The sequence below is a fragment of the Taudactylus pleione genome, unplaced genomic scaffold, assembly GCF_031769625.1.
Source record: "Taudactylus pleione unplaced genomic scaffold, aTauple2 ptg000256l, whole genome shotgun sequence".
Lineage (NCBI taxonomy): Eukaryota > Metazoa > Chordata > Amphibia > Anura > Myobatrachidae > Taudactylus > Taudactylus pleione.
Window position 1 is genome coordinate 16,631,500 of NW_028284658.1, and position 19,544 is coordinate 16,651,043.

General features: G+C 36.0%; 1 protein-coding gene across 1 annotated transcript in view; it reads right to left on the minus strand.

Moving 5' to 3' along the window:
- The window catches only part of MYH7B (myosin heavy chain 7B), a 61,620-nt gene extending 48,394 nt beyond the window's left edge, over positions 1-13,226 (minus strand). The window contains exons 1-10 of the mRNA XM_088480696.1: positions 13,188-13,226; positions 9,133-9,296; positions 8,536-8,639; positions 6,881-7,024; positions 6,065-6,221; positions 5,388-5,415; positions 2,966-3,062; positions 1,790-1,813; positions 1,051-1,143; positions 272-335 (exon numbers count right to left, since the gene is read on the minus strand). Of these exons, the coding sequence (XP_088336822.1) occupies positions 272-335; positions 1,051-1,143; positions 1,790-1,813; positions 2,966-3,062; positions 5,388-5,415; positions 6,065-6,221; positions 6,881-7,024; positions 8,536-8,639; positions 9,133-9,232 (811 nt within the window). The 5' untranslated portion in view covers positions 9,233-9,296; positions 13,188-13,226. The remainder of the gene's footprint in view (positions 1-271; positions 336-1,050; positions 1,144-1,789; positions 1,814-2,965; positions 3,063-5,387; positions 5,416-6,064; positions 6,222-6,880; positions 7,025-8,535; positions 8,640-9,132; positions 9,297-13,187) is intronic.
- Between the last annotated feature and the right edge of the window lie 6,318 nt (positions 13,227-19,544).

The window sequence follows — 19,544 nt, forward strand, 5'->3', positions numbered from 1 at the left end:
TCATAATCAAATCAAACCCAATGCTCAAGCACTGAGAGGTAGTAATGCTAACCACCGTGCAACTAAACAAGGTCCGCTGCTTAGGTTTTAATCAATAGATAAATTATTTAATGTGGGTCAACTGTGAAGCAATCTTCTATTTAAACATTACTTTCTTTTTCTAAAAGAAAAAACAAGAAAGTATTTTAATTAACCTACCAGATCCCAGACCCCCATGAAAAATCAAGCAGAAATTCTTATCAACACACTCTATCCGCACATAAGTACTTACATATATCTATGTCAGCAGAAGCCAATTTCCCAGTTGGTCCAAAATGTATGCGAATAAACTTCCCCTATGGAAATAAAAGAAGTCACTCCTTGTGCCTAAAGCACAGATATGGCTTGTAGGTGGGTGACTCCTGCTTTAATAGATCTTTATTTGCAGATATAATCTACGGACACTTGCACACCCCCTGTTGTCTTGCCATAATTTATACAAAGGCATAAATTAGTACTTTGGGATATCTGCCTACAAAAGTTTTGTAAGTCAGAGGCCATGCTGCTAGATGTGCCACTATCTGACAAAGAAACTAATGCCAAACTGCACACTCACACTGCAGCCCAGAAAAGTAAAATAGATGAATAGGTGGGAGTCTTTGTTACTTCTACTTACAAAAGTTTGTTTTAAGAATTCTTTTTCCAAACTCCACTGAGATTTTTTTAAGGAATGCCACAAAATCACAAATACACGATTAATAAAACACACTGGGCATAACACAAAGTTCCCCATTCAAATTACACCTGCCTCTTCCTCAGGCTCCCTCCAACCCAACTTACTAAGTTGTTGCAAGGTAAATTAGGACCTCAATTAGCTTTATATCTGCAGCTCCCACCCTTCCTTCCCCATCCTCGGCCGTCCCCTTTCCTTCCCTACCCTACATAATACATCTATCTTATAACTGCCATGTTATGCCATCACTGCAGTTATAATTGCATAAAATGTTGTGCCTCTTGTACTTTACATATGTCTTTTGCATCAAATATGTAAAATAAACGTCTCACACTTACAAAGCGGGAGGAATTATCATTTCTCAGTGTCTTGGCGTTGCCAAAAGATTCCATTGCTGGGTTAGCTTCAATGATTTGGTCTTCAAGGGTGCCCTGGAAAATCATAACATGTTGGTGTTTGAGTTACATATTTATCTATATCTCCATCAAATTCATATAAATCTAATACATATCTAACCACCCATTTCACAGGGATACTAGAGTACACTACTATTATTTTTAACCAATAGATTAAAAGTTATGCTTTATAAGTCAAGTTTGATTTTTAAGAGTGTCCCACAAAGGAGTCCTTCTGTTTCCTCTCTTAAGGTCTTTGTATACATGTTACAAATGACTCTTGGATGCACCACCTACTTCACATAGTATCACTTATACCTTATACAAGGTTTTATTTACTAATATTCTTGGTTATCTTTCCTATACATTCTGCCTGTCTGGTGCGGAACCACCCTAGTCTCCATTTTTATACCTCAGAACATTCCAGAAAAATAAAACATTAGAACAAAAAGTAAGCCAGTCCTTTTGAATGTTGAAAATCATGACTGTTGGGTATAGTAATTTGTAGAAGGTCATTTGTTGTAGAGTACACTGTATATTAAACAAAAAGTCCTTGCTTAAATTATGAGTAATTATAAAGATGTGTGGGTAAAACAAATAAATGTCTAAAAACTAGCTTTGGTATGGGCCACAGACTATTACCATGCAAGAAGGTTTTGCATTCCTACATACATATACTTACCCCGGTTTTGGTGGCAGGGGAGTACTAAAAGCAAAAACAAAAATAATGAGCTTTCTTGTGACATATGCATATTAATTATTAAAAAAAACATCAACACACATAAAGCAGTCATTTATGCAGGTACTGGAGAGCCACAACTTCACAAAGTTAAAACCAAGCCATTTTTTAAAGCTGCCACAAATGAGAGAAGATAAAACTCAAGGAATGATGCGTAATTAAAGTTGTAAAGAAGCAAAATGAAAAAAAATAAATATGAAAACATAAAAGAGGTAAAGCAGGAACAAAAATATATAATGTATAAAGCAAAGCCAATATTCATTTGCTGAAAGAAAAAGTAGAAAGATTGAACTTCAAAATTAGATAAAACATGAATGAAAACCGTTAATCCCAGATGACTCAAGAAAAAAGCAGATGGCATGAAAAATGGAAGAAATTAGGATTTGCAAAATCAAAGCGAATAAAAATATTGGGGGTGGGGTGGGAGAAAAGCAATTACTGAAATAATATTTTAATAATAGTTTTAGTGGCAATAAGAAGAGAGAAGACTAGTATTTTAACATGTAATTTAAAGGGAATCGTAGGATAGGAATAAATAGTCTTAGACTTAGTATTATCTGATCCTTATTTATTTTTGTTTTCTGATATATGATCATTAAAGAAAGTTTGCCTAAGTGCTTCTGGAATCTACAGATCTCAAGTTATTATCAGCAATAGACAAATAGTCCTAGCACATCACAATTTCTACAGTTGGAATTGTTACACCATGACATACTATTTGGTTCTATACAATTCTGCATGTGGTTAAACTATGTAGTTACTAACAACAGCCTTGCCAATTATATTTTTAAAATAAGGCTTGTTACCAGTTCTCGTATTCCAGCTCATTATCGGAAACGCATAAGCTCAACGAAGTTTCATATAAAATATTGGCTCAACTAAGAATCGCTTGTCCTAAATCTGTATTGGCATTGACTTAAATCTCCTCTACTAGTGGAAAAGTAAAATAATCCCTACCTATCTTGATTCCCAAGTACCAGTAGTATTGTTACAAGGAAAAGGAAAATGGATAAAAGGTGAAAAAGAAATTTAAAAGAGGATGTAAAAAGGAAAAATACAAAAAAGAGGGACAAAATAAGAGTCACGGCAAGGGAAAGGCTGCCAAAAGCTCATTCTTACGCTCTTCTTCCCGAACCCTTCCCCAAGAGCCGCCACAATGGCAAAGTACTGAATTACACGTTTTGTGTTAACAGTTTTGCCTGCACCGGATTCTCCGCTTAGAGTAACAGAAAGATGGGAGATGATAAACAAAGGAAGAGTACAGTAATTAAACAAAGTTTAAGTGTACAGCTATAGCAAAAACATTACACTGGGCTTGATCTACAAAACAAATGTGGCTTATTTATACATTTTGGCCAGTAAGAGGAATTCTTGACTTTGAAAGTTTCTGGAATTGTAGAAGCACTTGTATTTCGGTGCTAAAGATCAATTAATAATTACATTTAGGAAGTTAAAATAAAATTGAAATGCATAAGAGTAGAAACATAATGACACAAAACAAATTCAAGGGAAAGTAAAAATTATAGTTCTTAAACACAATAAAAAAAATGTTGCACTAATTTAGTTTAGGTCAAAAGATACTTGAAATGCTTATTAGGCACTTTTGTGGTTGTTTTTTTTATAGACAATTACATTTATAACAGAAGAGATAGAAATAAATATTGTACAATATGCTTAGAGTCTGGGACGTGTGTGCTTAAAATAAGGGTTATTTATGGAGCAGTTAAAGTGATTTTTGGCCCCACTTAGTGTGAAGTGCATTATAATCAGCGTGAAGTAAGTTTCGTAGATAAATTGTACAGCAGATGTTGCTCAAGCCCAATGTGTTTCCTGTCTAAATACACTGACATTGATACTAGTGTGCCCTTATGTCTCAGCACACACGGCAGACTGATCATTGTAATCCATGAGCACACTTTTTTACCCACTAAAAAAACACAAAGTTACAAACTGAAATAATATAAAAAGACAACACAACATTTACAAAATCATGTCTCTTGGGCCCTAAATTAGTCTCAAGTTGTTCCTATCTTTGGTCTTTTAGATTAATTAATTGAATTGTATTTTTTATCTTCCAATAGCCCACTTTCTTAATTTAAAGCAAAACGGACATCAACCTTGGGCTACTACTTCTGAGTTCCAATCATTTGAATTACTTTTGTTAATCCAAAAAATTTAATTGTCCTGCAAATCCCAGGTGAGCACCTATAACCATATACCATGCCATTACTGGTGTTGCTCTAAAACTACACTCTACTTATGGCTTTCCCATCTGTTTCAGACAACTGTTGGAGATATGATCTGCTAGAGTGGACTGCGTCTCATATCTACTGAATCCATCTTGTGATTTGGCCTATTAGAGAGTAATCTGTTTCTGCAGTTAGCAAGGTGAAAATAATGAGACTACCTAACACTCAAATGCTTCTCTCTATCAGCCCTTCCCCCATTTCTCTTATAATACAGACTATTTAGACTTTAGTGCTACTTGGATATCATTCTCTAGACATTAGTTGCATTTGAGAGTTTGTTCTTTTATGTGCATGGGAGAGTTATCCTAGACAGAACTAGTTGAGAATTATCTCTACATACTATGGAAAGTTTTAATCACTGCTTTAATAACTTGATATAAGCGTAAACATAGATATAAAGAATTGTGAGAAGAGGCTCTGATTTTTCTGTTAGTATTCTTAGATATAACGTGTGTGTAATGGTGTCAGTGATAAAAATGATGGGAGTGTAGAGTTACTGTGGCTGACAATGCTCTGTATCTTCAGTAACCAATTGTTCTTAAGTGACTCATTGCTAAGAATAGCCCAGCTGACATTATAGTCCAAGATAACAAAGGGTATAGACAATGATAGTGGGATTGCTGCAGGCATTTTAATACCAGTTCTCTGGGTTACCTAATTAGGTAATAGTGAAGCTCGCTACATGCGAATGGTGCTTGGTGGTACACTTCTTAATTTAGCTATTGTCAGCTTGCAAATATATATGTGACTATCACCCTGAGACTTTTATCTGAAATAAGGAATGTTTAGCTTGATGGCTGACTCAGGAAAAAAAAAAACAATAGATGATAAGAAATAAGAAAGATTACTTAAAAATTAACCATAGCTCATCCAATGAAAATACTCGACGACGCAACTGTCAACTATCCTTTCTCCAAAATGTCATAATTGTATTTAAAGGATAACTCCATTCCTCAAATAATAAATAAATCAATTTTTTATTAAAAGTATATATGATATATTTTTTATTTTTTTTCTGGGAGGAGTTTGAGCAGATCAAATACAAATGGAATGCTACAAAATATTTTATCCCATAAATTTCTTCTAAAACTATGTTGTTGTTTTTTCAGTTTTGGATAGCTTTTAAGTTTATTTCTAAACAAGATAGATTTCTGTACATTTTGTTATGTACAAGAACTCCCATAAGAACTCTTAACAATAATAGTCACATGGATTTACAAATACAAGCAGAACACTTTCCTTCCGCAATATTTACTACATCTATATTTTTATTGTTCATATAAAGTACTTACGTGATAAGCATTGATTGGTTTTCACGATCTGAAAGAAAGGGAAAAAAATAACTAGCAAAAAGTTTCAGCTATTTCAATGCATATGTCATTGCCTGATTCTTATACCATTTGACTATTTAATTTTTGGTGCTATGCCCAATTTGTAACGTAACTTATGGTTTATGAATTATAATAATGTATTTTAGTGTAAAATGAAAAACCACTATGTACAATAAAAATCAGAACAGCTCAACAACTCGACAAGCTACTCTGTCAGGTGGGTCCAATTTACAAGCACTGACTGTTGATAATGGGTACCATCAAAACTGGTAATCTTGCAATAAAGATGTCATAGATGTAATTTCAAATGACACCAATTGCACTTTTTTCAGAATGTGTAAACTGATCGCCTGAATGGAGATTAATAACTTATACGTATTATTATAACTGCCTCCTAAACTGGATGAGACACTGTAGATTGTGGTCTTCTTTTTCATAAATTGTATTTATGAAATAGAAAAAAATAGATTGCATCTGTCACTATTGAAAGTGGAATCAGCCCTTCTGTATCTTGATTATAATAATGCATCTGTGGCATAGAGGTGTCACTGGTTCATAGTGCATTAATAGGCTGTATATCTAGGCATACTAACAAATGTTGTTCTCAGGTGATGCTGCTGTACACCATAGACACTTACTGCGCACCATGTCGTTGTATGCATTATCAGCGATGGAGTAGATATGTGGTGGAGCCTCTGAGCGTCTCTTGCCCTTGTAAGCAGCTACAACAGTGGCAGTATATACAGGAAGCCATTTGTATGGATTCACGGTCACGCAGAATAGCCCAGAGTAGGTCTGAGAAAAGAAGAACGATAGGACTTAAACTGTACAACAACTGTGCTCAGAAACTATAAGTGCACACACATCAGTTCCAAGAAACGTAAACGTTTTATTCATTGTCAATTTGATGAGATGTTAGAACACTAATTTACACACACCTATCCTTTACAAATAAATAATAAATTAATTAATAAATAAAATACACTGTGCCCTGTAAATGCCAGTCTGGAATGAGTTATATATTTTACATTTTATGTCTTTACTGTCGGTATTCTTGCTCCGGTATAGTCATTTGTACCTCTAAATTGATAGGTTGCATGCTTATAAATATTGTTTCATACCACAAAATGCTTACTCTATTTAACCTCTAATAACATATATAAGTATTCATCAAGTACCCCCTAAAGTGTGCTTGTTTATATGAAGGCACCATGGAAGATGTATACATTTATTTCAATGAGCCCCTAATCTAAATGTATGTATAATAAGGCACTCAATATGCATTGAAAAACTTTATAAAATACCCATTATTATTTATTCATAAATGTAATATTAATCTGACTGACCTTCAAGGAAGACTTGAGTATGTTAAACATAGCTAAGGTAATCCTAGACTGAGAACCTAGACTTTGAACAATTTCCTATTAGAAAAAGAAAAGTTTACAGTCTCTTACATAGATCATCCAGTTGGCATAGCGACGTCTCAGGTTGGAAAGGACCGATGCTTCATTTAGGTGGGTTAACATCGCCATGTCTTCAATCATGTCAAATTTTGGGGGGTTCATCTGTTGAACATCATCTTCCTTCACAGTGAGAGTCTGACAGGAAACACGTGTGAAATATTATATATAACTACTGTGCCAAACTGTATTACAAATAAAACACTTTAGCAATTTTACAATTTCAAAAGCAAAGCATACAACTAAAGTGCTAAAATTCGGTAATCAGCTTTTATTGTTCTGTCCAGGCATGTTAGTGCTGAAAATACCCATGCTACATGGATTTATATACAAGGTTCTCCATACAAAAACATTATAATTGATTTTTTTTCATATTTTTTACTGAAGCAGGACATGTCAGTACATTGAAAGAATTTGTACAATAATGACAACAGTAATGACAACAAAAGAACAAAAAATTATACTTTCTCATACTTTCGAGAAAGACAAGTTATAGTTTGTGATCCACATAACTGAAATATTTTTAAACAATATTATGTAGCTCACAATAAATAATCAGACATTTGGTTTCCTTATCAAACTTGCCTAAAACTGATCAGACCTACATGGTGCTACATTGCACACAGCCCATCATCATTATTAGTTGCCCAGTTCTCCCTGCTGTGTAGCAATCCCACCTTGCCAATGGTGCCTTGCATCTGCAGAACATTTTTGGAAGATGGTAGCTATCTAACTGCCTGGTGAATTGTATATCACACTTTGTGCGACTGCAGCACCTGCGCAGGTATCCAGTCATTCACTATAAAGCTCCCACTTCCTTCAGGGATGCATTGCTGAACGTTCCAGGTAATAGCTGGGTCTGGGTAGAGCACCCACTGAATTTCTTGGGAGAGGGAACATCTGCTAAAGAAGGTAGTCACCCCAAATTGAACCACCTCTTTAAAAATAATTTAAATGTGCAGCTTGACATCTCAAGAAGTCAATATAAAAATCAAAAGCATATGTTATGAACTAAGCTATATTACTGTACCATAAGTGCTTGTTCACACCAATCCCCTGTTAATGCACTGTTCAGCTTTTAGCGCCTGACAACCCCACTAACATAGAAACAAGCCTATAAGAGCCCTTTCATCCTATCACTGTTTTCTAAAATGCTAATGCCACATTTTAAATTCTAGAATGAGGCACAACAATAGTACAATAGATCATATAGGATAATAAGTATTTCTCATGTTTTTTTTGCCTAATGTTTTTTTAACTATTAATATTCTTTTATGTAGTTGTGGTCAAATTGAGATAATTATTATGGATGTGTCAGGAGGTGCTTAGGAAGGAGTATCAGGACATCATAATTCATACAGAGAACGGTTTACAGGAACAGATGGGATTATTCAGACTGTAATTTAGAAATTGGACTAATAGATTAGGGATGTGAAATGAGATCTAGTGATTAGAGATGGTAGAAGCAAGCAGCTCTTGTCCATGGTTTATAAGGCAGTGCTATTATGTTTGTTCTTGTCATACCCAATGGATAAATGTCTGTGTGCCACTTGTCTATTCACCTTATTCAGAAAGTAGATAGGGTAGCCATAGAGGAGGAAAGTGTAAAAACACAGGGTTAGGGCTTGTTAAATAAAATATTTATTCACCCTTTTGTCTTTTGTCTCCACTGTGACTTTACCACCAGAGGTATCCTTAATTTCAATCTCAATGTAGGCTTCCTTTTCATCTGGAATCCAACCCTTTTTCTTTCCTTTAACATAACAAAGCAAAGACATTTATAAGATTACACCTATTACTATAGGGAGAATCTGTGTTCAATTAAATGGCATATGTTGGTGTTAAACCCAAATTTTCTTAAACTATCTTTATAAATTGTAAGTGGAATTCTTAACAAGATTATTAGTCTGCTCTGCTGGATTATATTGATATCTACAGTAATGGAATCTGTGGAAATACACTATTAAACAGAAGCTCGGCACAGAATAAATAAAACAAGAAAATTAACATTATTCATTTTTAATGCTCCTTAAATAGTCATGTCATGGCCGATATACTGTGTAGAATCCCATACGTAGGTAGTTAGTTACTAATGCACAGGTACTTTAGGGAAATTGGTGACACATGCACTCTAATGGCCTGGTATAGGGCAGTAACAAAAAAGAAAAAAAGATAAGACTTGGGCAGATGACATCATCAAGGTAGCCTCCTCAAAAGACATATGTGTATCTGTTGTGGACACTTACCATCAAATGCAATGGTTTGTAGTTTCATGAGCTCATTGTCACTCTTCCGCAAATAGTCAGCGGACTCCCCAAACTCTGACATATCCAGTAGGGACGACATATTGGATGGTGAATGGAGACAAGAAAAGCAGCATAAACAGGAATACCCGCTATCTTCCTCACCCCTGGGGAATAAAAAGGTGAATGCTGTGAATTTCAAAAATAACTAAAATTTGTGATATTCTAGAAATTTGTGTTTTTTTAAAACACTGTGCTATGTTCGGAGATTCTTGTACTGTTGGAGGTCCCCAAGGAAAATGACCCAAAGGGAAAGCTGACCTACCAGTTACCTCCCTGAGAGGAGTGTTATTTTTAGATCCGTTCCACAGAATATTTACGTTTTTCTGCATTTGGCCTTAATTATTCAGCACAGAATTACAGTAATTATGTTTTCCCTGCACCATTGAGCAGAATAAATTGATTTCAATTTTCCATCTCTGTTTATAGACTATACCAGTGGTTCCCAAAATTTCTTGAATCACGACACCATGGAGTATCAGCATTTTTTGCATGGCACCCCTAGGCACAAATTTAATAATTTAGAAATTCAGTAAAAAATATAAAATTATGTAAATTGAGCTTACTTGTCACCCTTAGGTTCAGTTATGCAGTGGTGGTAAAAGTTGAGCTTCAGTTTTATTGGCAGCCACCATCACTGATTTTGCCTGTCACATTTACCATAAAATAATTTGATTTGGTGATGGACTGGCAACCCTGCAACTGCCCTGCGGCACCCCACTGTGCCACAGCAGCCAGTTTGGGAACCACTGGACTATGCTGTATGTGAAATGTGAATTTTATAACACAGAGCAGAACGGTAAAGCTACAATGGAATAAGAATACTGCAGCACTGTGCAAAAGTTATTGTTGTACTATAGAATTTGACTAGCAGAAATTTAACTAGAACTCCACTCTATGTTATCATTAATAATAATATAAAATAAAATATCCCTCAACTTGCATACAACAGAGACAAAAACGCTATGGCTATGACGTTGAACTTTACATAATAATACCCTTAAACTTAGACAGTTTTGTCTAACATGAGATTTAATATTTTTCTTTTATAGCAAAGTGAGGCAGCAATAGATGCCTTATCGAAATGTTTATAATGGCATGAGGTCATATCACCCATACTAAGTCTTCAATGCATATTCTTAAAACCCTAGTATATAAGCTTATAGCAGATAAGCAATAAAAAATAGTCCTAAATAGTCTTCTGCATTTACAAGCATTATCGCTCAGTACAGTATAATGGGAATGTACATTAGGTACATAGTACACTATGCTACAGGAAGGTTTTCAGAATGCACTTTGAAAGCTATTTTAAAAATAAGGACAAAATACAGGGTTTTAACTTTCTTCATTACAGATGTTGTTGTTCAAAGTCTGTGTGTATGAGCCCTAAAGAACTTAAGGCACATCCATGACCTCAGCTTCTTTACATGTTCCTGACTGTGTAACATAATCCTGCTCTAGGCAAGCAAACTAAGCAATGGCCTAAGGTTAAACTCATTGTTTATGTCCACTACAACCTGAGCCCTGACCTTATCCTCTCTATGCAAGAGACATACAATGTGAGCTGTGCTTTTTACATAACAGGTGCTGACGAACCCCCATCCTAATTATATATAATACTGTACAATATAGCCCAAACAGATGCAGTCAATCATCTTTGACTGGAGTTTTTAGTACATCTTCATTCTCTACTTACATATTAAGTAAAAAAAATACATTTAAATGTGTGCTTTATGCTTAATAGCATCACTGGATCTATTCACCAACACAAATCAATCAATAAATGTTGTAAATAGCATCCATCTTGTAAAATGCTGTATAAATAGTAAATATGTATAACACATTTTCTATTGTGAACAGAGATCTTTGTAAACAGGAATAGCAAAACAAAGTACCTAAGAAAAAGGACTATCTGCTCTGGTAAAATTTGGGTATTTATTAAGTTCAAATTGTAAAATATTGTGAGGAAAATAAACCTTGTTTGTTTGAAAAATAGACTTGTTTGTGAGTTTGTCCACGTTGGATGTTTCTTGGTGGAAGATGGTGCTCTACCAAAGTGGCTTTCTAAGAAAAGCTCATGTGCAGCAGAGAATTTGTGCTTCATGCAAAACCGCCCATGAGATTATATTTAGTATATTGTATATTTAGTATATGACATTTATATGTGGGCATTGCAAGTGCATGAAAACAAGTCTTACTTTAATACTTTATCACATAAAACAGAGATATATCACTTCCTCTCGAAACATTATTTTTCAAATGTTTTGGGAGGAAGACATATAAAAATTTGGACAATTCTGAGTTCATGTGTACTGCAATGTTTATAGCCAAAACCAATGAATGTTGTATTCCAATACATGTCTCCTAAGTTACAATTATTATAGGAATTAACAGATCAACCAAACACAAGTCCTATTTGCTAGAAAAATCTGAATTTAATTTAATTTCAACAGAGATAACAAAAAATCTTTATGGGTATTGCAGTGATTGCCTTTAATTAAAAAAATAATAAAAAAAGGATTCCATTATTTGCTTCATGATAGGTGTTAAACTACAACTACAAAAGAATAGTTAAAAAAACAAGAAAAAAAAAACAGTTTACATCTAAAATTCCCACATTTTTTTTGCCTACAGACACATGTATAAGATATTGACCAATTGAAAGATCAGCTTCCATAAAAAAAGAAATAATGTCCGTATTGTACATATTGGAGAAATAAATATTTTTCTGGTGAATTTTAGAAGTACATTTTATGCATCAATTTTCAGTTCTCTGAAGTGACAGTACTAGACAGAGTTAAAAAGGCAAACTGCTGTTACAGATGGAGAATCTTGATGAATAATGTAAATTGTTCAATATAAAAAAATAGAAATTCTCCATACTATGGAATATATTAAATAATAATAAAGTAAACCTATATAACAAATACATCCCAATAAAATGTTTATTGAATTATATTGCATAAGATTGTAGATTAAGGACACACAGCAACTTAAGGAATGCAACATATTTAATTCTATACCTGAAAATCAGAAGAACAGTTTTTGCAAATTGAGATAAAAAGTCTGTTTACTTTAAATATATTATAGAACTGTCTTTTCAGATGATCAAAGCATAAAATGCCATACACATTTCTAGCGCTCCCTGACAGAATAATTTAGTAATTAATGATCATTTATCATTAACATATTAAGTATAAGAACATGTTTTTTGATTGAGCACATGAAATTAAACAAAGCATAAAGCTTAGTAAAATATAAAAAAGACCAATAGAAAAGTAATTTTAGCATAATGCAACTCACAGTTATATGGTATTAGCTACATGTGGAAACACTGTATACTGTAAGAATGATTTATACATAAGGGACATAAGTACAATAAGTATGATTTATACATATTGAATATAAGTAGCATATATTCATTATCATGACTATAGCTGAATAATGAAAGATACGAAATACAGTATGAAGTGCCCTTATGCTTTGTATAATGGTGTGTGAATATAAAAGAAAATGATTTATGAAAAAATGCTAAATAATTAGTAAATGTAAATAATCAATATTTTATAGCAAGCAACAAAACATCTCTGAACTCTTTAAACTTAAAAGTGGAACAAACATTTAAAATCTCAATAATGTCAATGTGCAGTATTGAAAATTGCTAGTGTATAATGTCTAACAAATAAAAGGCTTATACATACACCACTTAAGATGAAATAGCAGAAAGACAATCTAGTTTAATTCCAATCAGATAATAAAGCAGAAAACAAAAACTAGTTTAATTCATAAGAAAGATGATCAATAAATAAGAGGGGTGATTTTTAGGCATAGGATATAGCCTTCACTCTGACATACTGTACAATGTAACAAGAGCAAGCTAGTCACTTGTTAAAGCAGGACAGTGTAGTATTACAGATTTCTCAATGTGACACAGTGAAGGCTGGTTATAGGAGTGAGTTAGTACTACATTACACACAGACAAACACATTGCTACCAACCTTGGCTACAGGACCGAGAGGCTGCAAGCGAGATACACTCTAGCCTCTTTTTATTGTGTAGCTGAAGGTCATAGCAGAGGGCAGATATGTGAGAAATTCCCATGTGTCAGATACATACAGTACCATTGGCCCCTGAGCTCAGACCGACACAAAAGGCAAACTCCCAACCTTAACTCTGCTTAGGGAGGTTATTTTTACCTCACAAATTGTCAGTGGGGGAAACTTTACAGCAGCCACTGCATTGAGTGACTGGTTCCCTCCTTAGCATACATTGTACATACAGACAGGCTCATTTAGAAAAACCAAATCTTATTTTTGTGCCCAGTATAATGCCAGTTTGTGTTTAGGACCTGACGTGGTGTGTGACTAAAAGGCGGCAGTGTCATTTAGCAGGCCACTGGCACCAGTACAATATAGAGAATTCTTTGTAGTCTAATTGAATGTAAGTGAAGTAAGTTTTTTGTCTAGGTGGTAAATCTTATAACGAAAGTGATAATATCTGGATTTTATAGCATGCACTAGATTACTAGAATCATGCAAATGTTAATCTAAGTAAGCAATACAATCAGTTGCCAGCTCTGACAGCAAGATGGCTAGGCCAACCCTTGGTGACATGATGTACTTTTATTGCGAAAAGCTTATTGAAATGAGACAAAAGGACAGCTAGCATGCATAGTTAGTCATACACAGCTGATAAAAAACACTTTCATCTTGCAACAGTTACACAAAACTAGCACATATTATAAAGTCCCTATGTGCCTTCATGCTCATGATTCATTTATGCCTAAACCCAGCATTATGTTAGGATAAAAAAAACTAAATAGTTGAAGTTAATAAAAGTGTAGTTTAATTTGATTTCCTGAAGAATAGGTGGATGGACTTTAATGTCATGTTTACATCATACTTGCCAACTCTCCTTGATTTCTGCTATTTCATGGAGTCTCCCTGACAATCTCTCTGAAGAGCCTAGCAATCTCCCTGATTGCATCTTACCCCCATTATGAAGATGTTCTATAAAAACCCCAGAGATATATACATTCATATGGTATCATTAGTATAATTTCCCTGCAATGGTTATAGGATTAGGAACAATGATCCCTATGGCTACATGCATTTTCTGAAAGTATCAGTGTGTTTTCATCAACAAATAAATCTTACTAACTGCTTTGGGGCTCATTTAGATTTGGATGTTAATCAGTTTTATGGCACGCCTCTCAGATACAGCAGTACACGCCACTTTACCACCGCACTAATAGGTGTTTCTTTTACAATCTCCCTGAAATGCTTTTTCAAAAGTAGGCAAGTATGGTTTACATTTTTGCACAGTGCACCTCTTCAGCTGTTTCTGCCTGCCTACAAACATATGTGCATTTCTAGCTTGCAGAGGCATCAGAGCAGAGCAGAGATCAGGGCACTAATGCATCCTGGGCTGCCCCTGCCACCCCATCACACAGGATATCATAACATTAGAGAATAGGGGGCTTGGGACCAAGAAGCTGAGTGTTGGACGGCTCTCCAGACTGCAGTATACAATTTCAGGCACCCTGCAAGCCTAATACAGGTGCCGCCTTGCACCCTGGTTGGCGGCACGGCTCACAGACCCTTAGTTTCAGTCTTGGCAGAGAGTAAACGTATATGAATGTGTCTGTGCTGGATGGATCATCTAGGTGCATGTGTGGAAAATCAGTTTGTGTTATCAAGGCTGCATCCAGTGCACTTCAGTTGAGTATATTTGATAGATATAATTTAGAATATACTTTTATGTGCAGACCTACGGCACGGTAAGGACCTGTATTAATCATCACTGGAATAATTGCAAGCATTATGAACATAGGCTATACTGCAGAGACTACGGCTTCACTGTATATTCACATTCACAAATGTTAAACATATCAGAGTGGAAGGCACTCTATGCCAAACACAGTACTTATAAAATTGATAATATAGTAGTCTATAAAAATACTGTAGTGTACCACAATAATCACATTCAAATAGCAAGATAAATAAAAAAGTAGTCAAATGGCCTGCACATAACACATTTCTTTAGTGTTGTATAAATGATTGTATTAGTCAATAAGCATTAGGCTGCTGAGAAAAAAATCTGCTGTAATATAACTCTGAGACTCTTTATGAAAACTAAATTGTCCAGTCTGCTCCAGCAGTTATTTGACAGCAGGCTTGCAGTATGAGTTAAGCTGGGTACACATTAAATGATATGTGTACCCAGCGATGAGACCGGCGACCCTTCTGCCTATGGGCCGACATATCGGGTAGCCGTACACATTAGACGATGCGGTGCCGGGTATGTCGGCCCCTGACGCATCCCGCTGCATGGGGTCGTCAGCCGCATCATCAGGTTGAGCTGCATGTAGGGACGACCTGACGATGCAGCTGACGACCAAACTGGAGCACACAACAGCCGACATAGTGGGTACACACTAGACGATTTTGACGATATGTTGTCCCAATCCCTCAGAATCGTGCATATCGTCTGAGAAATCGTCTAATGTGTACCCAGCTTAGGTGACGTGCTCTGTTATTATTCAACCATGTTCGTATTCTTTCCGTCCATGGCATGTAGGAAACTCTTCATTAGAATTACTTTATTTTTTTTTCAGGACCCATAATGGGAAATCAGCAGTAATATGAAGTATTTATTTTTGCATTGGATACTTTTTATGTAGCTATCTTGTGTAGAAAAGGCACGTAGTAAACTACCCAAAGCAGGGTGTGTTCTATGTGAAAACTTAATTGAGGGGATAAACCCTTGTACAGACTTTTGCTTTTTAATATGTACCGGAAAGTCATCTTCCTCTTAAGTTGAAATAAATACACACATTTATTATACAGATCCGACACATGGAATTTGGTGGGAAAAAGTACTAATCTTACAGTATAGAAATGAACAGCTGTAAACATGCATTATAATAAAATCATGAAAGAAGGTGTGCAAAAAACATAGATACATCAGTGCTCCGCCATGTCAGTGGAAGTTGAATTCACAGACCTTTATACATGAGCCTATTGGGGCCCCAACAGCTCTTAATTAGAAGTGTAATGTCTAGATTCCTAACAGTACTTCTCTATGCGGTCTTCCAGTGCCTTTGAAGAGCAGCAAGTGCACATGTTTAACCCCATCATGACTCCCTGTAATCACATTGCAACTGTGAAATCTGCACATGTGATTCAGTTCAGCTGCTACTGTTCTGAAAAATAGATTTATATATATAGATAGATAGATAGATAGATAGATAGATAGATAGATAGATGGATGTGAACCCTTTGGAATTACATGGATTTCATCATAAAATGTGATTTGATCCTGCTTATCTAAGTCACAAGAATAAACAAAGTCTGCTTAAACTAACACACAAAGTACAGTACTTTTATTGTCCATATTGGGTATATCTTTTTAACATAGAAGTATAGGTTGGAAAAAGTATATGAACTCCTAGGATAATGACTTGCAAAAACAAACAAATTGGCATTAGTAGTTAGCTATACTGGGGTCTAATCAATGAGACAATATTGGAAGTGTAAAGCTGTGTGCACACTATGCGATCTGTCTTATGATATATCGTACCGATGCGGATCAGTACAATATAGCGTGCAGATTGCAAAGTGTGTACACCCGATCGTATGTGCCCGTGGGTCGTTCATCGCATCATCACATCTGTTGGGCTGCACAGAAGATGGAATGATGCAATGAATGACACTATGCTGCTACATGCATACTGCTTAAAGCATGGAAGGACACATCATGCCATCATACATCGCATCTTGCAGTGTATATGGACGGCGCTATGTATCGTTCCAACGAGTCGTCCCAGCGGTTGGGTACACAATCACATGGTATGTACCCAGCATTATAAATAACAAATTGTGTCACACTATGGCGCATAGACAAGTTCACTCCACACTTAGATGAAAGTACTTCTTTCCAAAGTTCTTACACAGACAAAGCTTTTCTCTTGTAATATATTCGGAATACACTTTTAATTTTCATATGTTGAAAAACAGCACAATACTCCAATAATGCTTGTATCTCAAAGGAAATGAGAACAAAAACAAATAGTGCAATATTGCCATAAAACAAATACGATTTTATTTTAACATCTTGCACTCAAATTTCAAAGAAATAAAACAGCATGTATCACCATAAGGTGAAGTCTTTAACGTACAGGAAAAATCATGGATACCATCCGTGTTCTTAATTCGGAGTCACCCACAGCATATCCCGGAAACCCTGTGTAGGAGGACACCACCACAGGCTGCTTTACCGTTACCTGCAGCTATTAGACAGTGCTTTCTCCCCGGCACATAGGAGGACACCTGGACTTGCAGCAAATAGACATAACTTCTGGCATTTGTAACGCACAGACAGGAAGTTACTTATAGCTGCAGGTAACGGTGCTCCATCGTCAGAATGTCTTGGTGAAAACATTCCCCCTGTTCATCATTTACACTACCCTGGTTGTCAGTCTAGATGGGAATGTAAAAAGGAAATTTTAAGTGACATTTTACAACCCATATTCTTGTAGTTGTCCAATAGTTCATTTACAATGGACACATAGTTGGCCTCATTTCTGTTCCCCAAGCATCCGCGCACAGCAGCATTGAAGGAGGACCAAGCAACAAACTCACTTTCCGTCAATTTATCGTTAAATATTTAATCAGTAAGCAGTTTCCTTATTTGGGGGCCAACAAATATGATTTTATGCTGCTCAACCAATGGAGTGTACTTGATGTTTTTCTCTCCAGCAACACTCTGGCCACTTTTTTGTTACATAGTGAACTTGAGGGTCTCAGCTGTCCCATAAACACAGCAGTACTTTGTGAATCCACCTTGCAAACCTAACAGCAGAGCAACTACCTTTAAGTCACAACAAAGATTCCATCAATGATGCTTATACTTGATTCCCTCCAACAACACAGCCATCCTTTCATAAGTTTTTCATGTCCACTGCATAGGCCAGAGGAACTGAAGAGAGTTTGTTCCCATTATGAAGTAACACTGCTTTCAGACTACTGGTCACTGCTAGTAGTGTGAGGGCCACATATCTTCTTATGGAGATCAGCCATCAGCCAGAGTGCTGGGACACAGAGACAGAGGCTCCATCACAAAGCAAACCATTGTGGTGAGAACACCCCCAGTTACTAATGATTATGGTACAATCTGGGGAGCTTCCGGCTTTCTTCCCCCTCTGCACGCTGGCCATGAGCTGGTACAGAAGCAAGCAAGCAACATGGCATACAGCGCTAAAAGGAAGGCTCTCCCCCTGGACCAGCATATGGAGGAAAATGAGGCAGATGAGGAGGGGGATTCTAATGACAGAGAGGATGAGGAGTGTGGGCAGGATGCATACCCCATAGTGGAGTCTTGCTGAGCACGTACGGTGATTTAATTTTCAAATTTAAATTTTTCTAAATATCTCAAAAAACTTCTGTGATATCAAATTTCTGATGGTATATTTGAATTCTATGCACAAAATTACATGTAGATTGATATATATCATGTGTGAATAAAAATGGCTGTTGAGTTGTGTAATCGGGAGCAAATGAAAATCATGTTTGCTCCCACACTCCAAAAAACAGTTGTCCCAACCAGGGCTGTCTTTATAGCAGTTTAGGCCCTGGGCAAAGCAATGCACTGAGGCTCCTACCCACCCATTCATGAGAATAAGAATGCAAACACTCAATAAAATTAAACCTTCAGATTTATTGGTACTTTCAACAAAATCAATGTTTAAACAATAATATGATGTAAAGCGAGGATTTATCATTATATTGCCTTGAAAAACACAAACATTGCAACATATACATAATTAAAAACCCTCTAAAGGTAGTAGCCTACACACTGTGGGCCTGATTCAGTAAGGATCGCTATTCTGCTAGAACGCACGCACCGCAGTTGTTAATATTAGCGGTGAAATGCAAACGTTTGCAATCGCATTGCGATCACAGCTTACCATAAGGACGCCCACTTCCCCTTACACACATCCGTATACTTAGGTAACATAGCAAAATAATTGTTAACATCGAGTGACATCGGACCCATACGCACAGTTAAGGCAGGTCAGACCTCACTCAGGATTTGCTAACTTCAGCACAAGCTATGAGCCCTCATGCTGCGTATGGTATTGCAGTGGATAATTTATGCACGCCCCAACAGTGGCCAATCATAAATTTGTGGACAAACATAACCTAAGGATGGCAAATCAGCACAGTTTACCTAATGTAATAATTTTTGCTGAGTTTCTCAACAAGAAACTTTTGGCCTAGGGGTGCCGTGAAAGAAATGTTGATAATGTAGGGCAGGGCTGTAGCTAGGGTAGTACGGCCGGTGCCATCGCACAG